This window comes from Rhipicephalus sanguineus, chromosome 1 (genome assembly GCF_013339695.2).
Source record: "Rhipicephalus sanguineus isolate Rsan-2018 chromosome 1, BIME_Rsan_1.4, whole genome shotgun sequence".
Lineage (NCBI taxonomy): Eukaryota > Metazoa > Arthropoda > Arachnida > Ixodida > Ixodidae > Rhipicephalus > Rhipicephalus sanguineus.
In genome coordinates, this window is record NC_051176.1 from 144,617,272 (window position 1) to 144,627,883 (window position 10,612).

General features: G+C 42.7%; 1 protein-coding gene across 2 annotated transcripts in view; it reads left to right on the forward strand.

Moving 5' to 3' along the window:
• Nucleotides 1-10,240, forward strand: part of LOC119399514 (helicase SKI2W) — a 114,229-nt gene extending 103,989 nt beyond the window's left edge. For both annotated transcript variants that reach the window (XM_037666321.2, XM_037666329.2), the window contains 2 exons: nucleotides 7,762-7,963; nucleotides 9,424-10,240. In XM_037666321.2, the coding sequence (XP_037522249.1) occupies nucleotides 7,762-7,962 (201 nt within the window). In that variant the 3' untranslated portion in view covers nucleotide 7,963; nucleotides 9,424-10,240. The remainder of the gene's footprint in view (nucleotides 1-7,761; nucleotides 7,964-9,423) is intronic.
• Nucleotides 10,241-10,612: the final 372 nt, after the last annotated feature.

Here is a 10,612-nt window from a genome sequence, read left to right on the forward strand (position 1 = left end):
CAACCAAAGTGTTGGTGACAACACTTTACACGTGATAGGCAGGGATGCCATTTCCTCAGCCACTCCTTCTCCTTCAACTTCTGTGGAAGGCCAAGTGATGTGGCAGACAAGGGTGTGCTCCCTTCAAGTCCGGAGTTCCAAATCTGCCTCGTAGACGTCGATATATAAGAACATCTGAAATTTTGGATGCTAAAAAGCTTCGGCGTCCGACTTTTCGGACTTCCTGCCAAAATTTCAGGTCCAAAACAGCATTAATTGAGCCCCCAACTCTGCCACATCTTTCATCTCCATATTGGAACCAGCGTTTTCTTGAGTTAATACATTTGCGACCATAGCGGAGCTTGAAAGGCAGCTTTGCCGCAATACCGGGGTGTGATGAGGTGAAGCATATTGAAAATCTAGGGACCACTTTCAAACGGACGTTGACTGTCTCTTGGCTAAGTTCAACCGTAACGGACCTTGAAAGGCAGCTTTGCCGCAATACGGAGGTGTGAAGAGGTGAAGCATATTGAAAATCTAGGGACCACTTTTAATCGGACGTTGACTGTCTCTTGCCTCAGTTCGACCGTAACGGAGCTTGAAAGGCAGCTTTGCCGCAATACGGGGGGTGATGAGGTGAAGCATATTGAAAATCTAGGGACCACTTCCATCTCTTGGCTAAGTTCGACCGTAACGGAGCTTGAAAGGCAGCTTTGCCGCAATACGAGAGTGTAATGAGGTGAAGCATATTGAAAATCTGAAGGGGTCACTTTCAACCGGACGTTGACTGCATTTGTCTTTGGGAAGTTCGAATAGTTCGAATAGTAAAATTTCAGTGCGAATCGAATCGAATAGCAAACACTATTCGAAAAATATTCGAAATTTCGAATATTCGCACACCCTTAATTTTAATAGTACTAGCCCGATGACCTAGCATGTACTCACTATAATCCTTTCGCTAGTGTTTCACCACTCATAATCAAGAGGTCATTGCAGCATATTGTAAGACGGAATAAAATGCTAGCTATGCATTTCTATTCAATTCTTGGTGAAAATATCACTTTAACATAAGCCTAAATGTTGTGACATCCCAGTTACAAATTCCTTTGAGTAACACCACCAATATCAAAGGCAGGACTGAGAGGGACATGTTCAACAGCAGCTGCCAGAGATACATCATGGCTGCCATGTTGAAGACACCGTCGCTTGACAGTGGTGTGGGGGACATGATTAGTCGAAAGGGTTTGCTGTGCATGCAATCACATTTCGCTTGTTTCATATGTGTGGTGCTTTGCTAGATATACTCGATTGTATAATCGAGTACACAATCGATTGCTCGATTGTGTAACTCAAGTCAGAGAAAAGGCCGCATCCATGTGATGTCATCAGCTCACTTTCTGGCTATACTTTTGCTCTTCAGGCATATTTTAGACAAGAAACTGTAGCACCACTTTTCGGGCTGTGAACAGCGGTGATGGTTCATGCAACGCCATTCTTCCTTCTCTATGGTGGGTGATTTGGATTGCGCTGGGGGCATGTGGAACCTTGAAGAGTGATTTTTCCTTAAGTTAAGCTTTTCCTTGGCATGAATCAAATGCTGCGGGGTTTCCAGAATTACCAGTATTTTAACAATTCACATAGACTTATTTTGCCATTTAGTGTTTCTTTAAATTTCTTTTAGAGTACAGTATTTTGGCATCTTGGTAATACTGTGAGCGAGGACCATTTTTGTTGTACGTTAAATACATTTCAGTTGTACTCAGTATTTCAAATACTGGGAAGAAAGAGCTTATTGCTTAGCAAGAGAGCACAGGACCTGCACACAATTGTGACTGGTACAGGCACAGTTCTTTTACTCAACATAAACAAGCTGTATGGCTGTGTACACTCAAAGTTGCTCAGGTTTAACAATGGGCTCAGCGGTACGCCACATATGGCGGCTCATGCACTGGCCTACAAAAGAAACTGGGCCTTTGACACATGCAGACAAGTTTTCTGCTACGAGACAAAATACGTACCGTAAAATCCCGAGCAGGCACCCCCCTCCTTTTTTCTGGAGATTTGAAATATCCACTAACGACTGAGCAAGACCCCCTCCCCCCCTGCCCTCCCACCATTTTCACTGCTTCATTCACTGTCTTTATCCGCTTGACGAGGGCTAATACGACAGTGAATGCATGCCTACTCAATAATGCATTTCATTGGAAGCACACGTGACTCTTCTGCCGCCATCTTAAATTTTGATCCGTGACCGAGCAAGGGCCCCCCCTCCAAATCTTGTCAGACTATCTTTTACTGTGGTGCTTGCTCGAGGTTTTACAGTATACCCTATGATTGTTTTAGGAAAACTCAGGATAACCGTTGTGGTGCACCCTTTTTCCCACTGCCCAGATTCTTCGAGATAAAATTCGCGCTGTCGACTCAGGTTGATGTGAACAGTACCCCTCTGTTATACATCAACAAACTATAGAACTTCAGTGCCCCCTCGAACTTTCCAGATAGGGTGGAAGGGGATGGGGCCACAGTAACCTTTTGCCTGGTTTTGCCAGTCTCTCTCATGTCACCTCCACCAAATGTGCCTGCCTTTTCAGATGTCACAAAAAAAAAATCTTGGTAGTACTTTCGAAGCAACAAAATACCTTTTCAGAGAATTTTCACTCTACTCAGATACTACCCTGAACATTGTATTTTGTACTCCACTCAAATACTTTTTTCATTCTGTACTCCCTAACTTACCCTAAGCATATTTTTGATGTATTTAGCAGAAGTCTAGTACAGTAAAACCTCGTTAATTCAGAGTCACTGGGACTGTGAAAAATCTTCTAATTAAACAGGTTTTCAAATGAGCCCTTTCAGACACCACCTATGAAGAACTATCCGTAAATACGTCAAATCGATACAATGTTATTTCAAGCCACTCAATATTCTAGTGTTAATTCAAGGGCTCGTTTTCTTTGTTATACACAATATTAATGAGAACTGACCGACAGTAATGCCAAGGAAAGTATAGGGGATGTTTTTAGTAGTAAATGTAAGGTAAATGTGAAGAAAGAAAAGTGGACGAAAAGATAGCTTGCCGCGGGCAGGGACCGAACCTGCGACCTTCGAATAACGCGTCCGATGCTCTACCAACTGAGCTACCGCGGCGGCCATCCCCCCATCCACTTTATAGGGTATATATGTACATTTAAACGTGGGAGCGTCAGTCAGCGCCACCAGTAGCCATGACGGCGAGTGTGGAACACTCTTTTTCTGCCTGTTGGCGTCACGTAGCACGTGAACTTATTACGAGCTGGCAGCTGACCAATAATCCCTCGCATACTACCTGAAAGCATCAAGTCTGCCAGAACGAGGCCCTCGCTATGAATGAAGGAAAGAAGTGTTAATTTCAAGGGCTCGTTTTCTTTGTTATACACAATATTAATGAGAACTGACCGACAGTAATGCCAAGGAAAGTATAGGGGATGTTTTTAGTAGTAAATGTAAGGTAAATGTGAAGAAAGAAAAGTGGACGAAAAGATAGCTTGCCGCGGGCAGGGACCGAACCTGCGACCTTCGAATAACGCGTCCGATGCTCTACCAACTGAGCTACCGCGGCGGCCATCCCCCCGTCCACTTTATAGGGTATATATGTACATTTAAACGTGGGAGCGTCAGTCAGCGCCACCAGTAGCCATGACGGCGAGTGTGGAACACTCTTTTTCTGCCTGTTGGCGTCACGTAGCACGTGAACTTATTACGAGCTGGCAGCTGACCAATAATCCCTCGCATACTACCTGAAAGCATCAAGTCTGCCAGAACGAGGCCCTCGCTATGAATGAAGGAAAGAAGTGTTAATTTCAAGGGCTCGTTTTCTTTGTTATACACAATATTAATGAGAACTGACCGACAGTAATGCCAAGGAAAGTATAGGGGATGTTTTTAGTAGTAAATGTAAGGTAAATGTGAAGAAAGAAAAGTGGACGAAAAGATAACTTGCCGCGGGCAGGGACCGAACCTGCGACCTTCGAATAACGCGTCCGATGCTCTACCAACTGAGCTACCGCGGCGGCCATCCCCCCGTCCACTTTATAGGGTATATATGTACATTTAAACGTGGGAGCGTCAGTCAGCGCCACCAGTAGCCATGACGGCGAGTGTGGAACACTCTTTTTCTGCCTGTTGGCGTCACGTAGCACGTGAACTTATTACGAGCTGGCAGCTGACCAATAATCCCTCGCATACTACCTGAAAGCATCAAGTCTGCCAGAACGAGGCCCTCACTATGAATGAAGGAAAGAAGTGTTAATTTCAAGGGCTCGTTTTCTTTGTTATACACAATATTAATGAGAACTGACCGACAGTAATGCCAAGGAAAGTATAGGGGATGTTTTTAGTAGTAAATGTAAGGTAAATGTGAAGAAAGAAAAGTGGACGAAAAGATAGCTTGCCGCGGGCAGGGACCGAACCTGCGACCTTCGAATAACGCGTCCGATGCTCTACCAACTGAGCTACCGCGGCGGCCATCCCCCCGTCCACTTTATAGGGTATATATGTACATTTAAACGTGGGAGCGTCAGTCAGCGCCACCAGTAGCCATGACGGCGAGTGTGGAACACTCTTTTTCTGCCTGTTGGCGTCACGTAGCACGTGAACTTATTACGAACTGGCAGCTGACCAATAAGCTATCTTTTCGTCCACTTTTCTTTCTTCACATTTACCTTACATTTACTACTAAAAACATCCCCTATACTTTCCTTGGCATTACTGTCGGTCAGTTCTCATTAATATTCAATATTCTAGTGCAACAAAAATAATGGCATAATATACTAATTTATGCCTGTTATAGTAATTAATTCTAATGAAACGGTAATTAAATATCGACTTATCCTGAAGTCATTCAGGCTCTGTTTTTGCATAAATAGAATCAAATCTAAGACTAAAAATATAGTGCAAACTCATTTTCGGTTATGTCCATTTTGAGCAAAGGAAAATTATACTTTTGACATGGCTTGCGGGAAGCGGAACGTCGAACGACTCGCCTAACATGGTAGTGCCTTCAGCAAAGTGACCATATGCAACACTACACTGCAAAACGAAGTTAAATGAAGACAAATTTATTATGCAGGAGATTCAATTCTTCTGAAGCTTTATGTATCTTGTGCCCCTAGTTGACACAATTAGCAAAAACAAGTGGTGTACACAATTGTGTACATAGCATCTCAAAGGGTCAACAAAACATACAAAACGCGGAATCCAAGGAACTTTGAATTACTGAAAGTAATCAGTGGGGATCGTTTGCGGTGCCTGTTAATTTGCGGCTCCAAGGGTTATGTTATCCAGCAATACCTGGTCCCAATTTTGCCACAAGTCCAGAAAAATGGTGGGCCTCGCTGCTGCTAGCGCAAAAGCTGAAATGCGCGCCTGCGGAAAAGAAGGCGTGCTTCACTGCACCCAGGGCTTAAAGTCTCCCTTTTTGAAGGGAGGGCCCTCATGAGGCGGCGACCAATAAAGAGCAGGCTCTTTATATATATATATATATATATATATATATATATATATATATATATATATATATATATATATATATTGCGGGGGTTCTTTCCTGGCGTTAAAGCAAGCCGTTACATCCGATCCGGTACTGTGCCACTTCGATCCAGACGCACCCTCCATCCTTCACACTGACACTAGCTGTCATGGTTTAGGTGCAGTTCTTCTGCAGCGTGACAACATCTCGTGCAAACGCATTGTTGCTTACGCTAGTCGTGCTCTCACCGTTACAGAGAAGAACTACACCATCACCGAGCAGGAGTGCCTTGCTGTTGTTTGGGCAGTACAAAAATACACACATACCGGGTGTCCCCGCTATCGTTAGCCAAGGGTTAAAAAATACAGTATTAGAGGCAGGTGAGGGAAATCAGTTGCAAATTGCTGACAGTCATCTTGCGCACTACAGACAATTTTTTGTTTGGTAATTAATTAATTTGTTAATTAGGATTTTTAAACTAAATTGCTAAATATTGACTTTAGGAAAGAAATGCGACTTGCAAAGTTTGAGAGCATCTTCAGAAACCCCAATTGCATTATTTGTGATAAAGAAAGTCTCACGTATACCATTTTTTCCAAGCTGCAAAGAAAGCCCATGAAATACAAAAGGAACCACGTGACTAGCGCATTCGCGTGCAGCAAACATGCTGCTCTCAGCCGTGGTTTGAGCGAACGAAATCAGCTGTGGTCGCGACGCGCCGGCTCCGCTGCAGCGGTAGGCCGATAAGTTAATGGTGGTTTCTTGGTAGTGATGCAGAACTATCGATGGTACTATCGATACTATCGATAGCGGAGTCACTATCGAACTATCGATGGTAAAAAATACTATCGATAGCGGTATCGATAGTAAGTACTATCGATAGTATAAAATCAACAGCGCGAACTCATTGCAGCATAAACTTGGTTCCTCGCGCGCAAGGTACACAGTGGAGCCGGAGGAGCAGGCTGAAGGGCAAGAACGTTGACATGCTTGTGTTCTTCACCAGAGTGCTTCGCTGACGTATGATCATAAAATCAAACTGTTCGGCTGTAGCGGAAAGGAAGCCGTTACGTGTGGTGGTACTGCGCGGCTTCAAATTTATATTGCATTTTATGATTCCAAAATACAAAAAGTTATCAAGAACTAAGTTTGTTAATCGTAAGGTGTAACTGGTTGCTTTTGAATACGAATTTATCAATGGACATATTCCACCATTTTCACTGTGGATATAATTTATTTCCCTCGCCGAAAATTGCTCATCAGTTAAGCGAAGCTTATAGTTGGCTATCGCAAATATTTTGGCAATATGACCAGCCAGCAACAGCATCATTATTCGCACCACTATGGATAGTTGGTCACGTGGTTGTGAGGGTGAAGAATGCTGCATAAAGACTGGGAAATACGAAGCTTCTTATTTGGGGGGATCTTGTGCCCAGAAAATCAAAACTCAACATACAAGCGATAGACACTGCACATTGGTAGCGGCGAGAACAGTTGCCGGCCATCAAGTAATCTGATGATCGGTGGAACGCTTCGTCTTTTATACATCAGTCATCGAACCTTCCAGCATTATCGCTGGTTCTCGCGTAAGCTCTCGAATAAACTTGACTATTCGCTTCTAGCAAGCAATCTTAACAAAATGATCTCAAACAATCGCGAAGCTTCTCAAACATTGCAGCGTGGTCTGCGTCAAACGCTCCGAGCAGTCTTTGTTGGTGAAACTCGAATACATCAAGACAAAGCAATAAACACGCGTGCCAGTAACATCGCTAGTAATATTACTGATAGTACTACCGACTGGACTATCGATAATTTGTCGATAGAGTAGTACTATCGATAGTTTGTTTACACTATCGATAGTTTAAAAGAAACTATCGATACTATCGATAGTCAATTTACCGATAGTACTGCATCACTATTTCTTGGCCCGCGCTCGTTACGTACAACTTGCACCGTCACGCGCGCCAACTGGCTGATGAAATTTGCAGGCAGGCGATGTGTTCAGCTTAAGCAGGGTTGACGAGCGATAGCTGGGAGTCCTACAGGGGGCTTGGTGGTGATGGTGTTTTGCAGTTTGCATCTTCCCTCTCCCCCCCCCCCCCCCCCTCTTTCCTCCCTCCATTTCTATCTTTGTTACTCACTTTGTCAACATTTTTTTTAGGTTTGGACACTTTTTCTTGCAGATTAAATTTTACACTGAATTAAAGCTTCTTTCATTTACGAAGTATGAGCTAATCATGCTTTAAACATTATTTTTATTCTATCCTTTAATGTAGCACTTTGCACACATCATGGAGCTCACAGAAGTTCAGGAAGGTATAATAGTCAGGTGCATTCAACGCTTGGATGAGCTTCTCAAAGATGTCAAGACAGCTGCAGGAATTGTTGGAAATCCTGAACTTCGCACCAAGATGGAAGAAGCGTCACGCCTGATTCGACGAGACATTGTTTTTGCAGCCAGCCTCTACTTGCAGTAAGGTAGGGGCCACTACCAATGTTATAATTACCTATACATAGTGCTGATATTTGCCTCTTTCTTATGCTAAGGTTGTATCTTGTTGGAGCTAATTTCTGACTCCTACATTTCGGTTCACACCATCACTGTCTCAAATTTTAAATGAAGGAACTGAAGTCAGATTTATTTTAAAATCTATTTGATCATTGTGAGTGCCTTTTAAATCATCTTGTTCATTGTCATAGTTGGCCATGAGACCCTTAAAGATGCACTTCAGAAAATGCACTGAATTTTTCATTCATATAAAACCTGCAACACTTAAAGGACCACTGACACCAAAATTTTGAACTCAAGATATTTTGTGTTGCTCAATTCTACTGGATATGTGTCTAGGTACCTCTGACCAAGTATGAGTGGTGAACATTGCCTTGAACATATTTTACTATGGTTTCAAAGTAAGCGTGAGGGCTCATCTGAGTTCGCAGCACCTAGTGACATCAGCATCATTATGATGCATTTAATGGCTGCTTGACCTTTCTGTGATGTTTTCATTTTCATCTGTTTCCACAAGTATTGTCGACGTTTCAGACAGACAAAATTGCAGGGCACACGATGAGGGCCTTCGTTCCTCTCCTCCTCTGCTCTGTTGTCATGCTGCTCTTTAGGTGGTTCTGGCTGCTTATGCAGCATTATATATTGTAACTGACAATTCAGGTAGTCTGAAGATAACTATTTATTGTGGGCTAACTTGTGCCCGCCAAGTATGAAGAAAGGATAGGCACGACGTTCCTTCCGGAGATCAAGAAGCGTTCTCCTTCTTGCTCGAGCGGCACTCCGCTTCTTCTTCCTCTATTTTCCGACAACAATCATATGCGATGCGATCGCGTTCGGCGAAGTCGCATGTCGTCATGGCCTATTGTCGTTACTGAAGCACACCGTTGTTCGCCGGGAGGGTGCGCATAGTTTAATGTTTCATGGCTTGCGTCAATATCCATTATGTTAAGCTGCATTATACACCCAATATATTATGCTGAAGTAAGGTCCTAGTTTAGTTAAAAACAGCCCTTACGTTTAATTTGCATTTTCTTTTGAAACCATTGCATCTCTAACAAACTCATAATTCATTCAGAAGAGTGAACACAACTATTGATGAGTTATCCAAAAGACAGGGGATTGTGGGGCTGTCATAAGCTTGAAGATGACAGTGCCCGTACTGCTATCCCGTGAAGTGTCTGTCTGTGTTGATTTTAGTGTCCATGTAGAACCTTTGCTTTTCCTTTAGTTTTGCTTCTATCTGCTTTTAACTGTGATGCCATTTTGATAAACTGTGCTGTATTTATATCTATGACATATAGTGCTGACTGACTTTCTTTCTTACAATAATTTAAGTTCACAATGCTGCTTAGTGGTCAACATGAAGCTTTGCCTTTATACCATGCAGGAGTAATGCAGCACGGTAATTGGTGTCCTTCTTTCTCTCTAGGTTTTCCTTCGTGCACATGACAGCAAAGTGGCCCATCTGTTATGGCACTCTATGCAGTAGTGGAAACATGTGGCCGATCATCATGAGGCATCTATAATGGGACCTACCAATTTGCTCTTGTGTGTCTGCATTCAGTACGTCGCAGGATGAACCGGACTGATTTGCAGTGGTGTGATATATAGGCCTTTTGCTAATTATTGGATTTCGGTATAAGTGGACTTGGCGCTGCAGTGGCTTTTTTAAAGATTTTATGCTTTTTTTCTGCAGCTTTGGCTATTTTGGGTTTGCACATGGCACATTTTTTGTACCAACTTGGATCATAATTTAATTTTCCAAGCTGCATGGTGTTCCTCAGTCTAGCTGATAATCGGCTTTGTGAGCCAATTATTTGACTCCTGCATAACTGGACTGTTCACTGCAGTGGCTTTTTTATTTTTCCTTTTCCTCTATAGCTTCATGTATTTAGGCATGCATGTTGCACGTTTTCTGCTCCGACCTGCATGAGACTTTAGTTCTGCTAGGCCGCATAGTATTGCTGCTTAGGCTAGTTGATTTTATTTCTTTTCTTCAAGTAGTTTTATTTGGAGTATACTTGGAGATACTGAGAGTCAGTCGTTTACTTTAGATTCTAATGCTCGTAGGAATGAAGCTTCTTGCTAAGATCCACAGGGCACTGGCTGTTTTTCTCCACTGCCCTTAATTTTATACACCCCTACAGCCTATTGTCTTTATACGCTAAACTGTGATGCTGCAAAAAAGTAGTGCCTGCAGTTGATTTGCTTAGTCAAGCCAGCTATTCAGATTTATGGTTAGTGTTTTAAAAAAAAGCATCTATAGTATTTATGCCAAAAATCTTGCCACTAATCACTTAGGTGGCTCTGAGCTAGACCCTGCGATTGGGAAGTGGAAAAGGTGCTCTGTGGAAAATTGGGCAAATAGATTTGACATGTGCCAAAAGCAGGTTGTGCTGTCCTTGAAATTTTTTGTTGTTTCATGTTTAGAAGTGCGCACAAGAATTCTTTGGTGTACGTGTTAACCTGTTCTGTAATGGTGTAATGCTTTTGTAATGAACTCATTATGAGAAGTAATTGTATAATTCAGCAGGTTACCATCATATCATATAGTGGCCTTATGTGATTTCTAAATACTGCAGGTGAAAATGTTCTTTTTGTGTAAACTGTACGGTGCA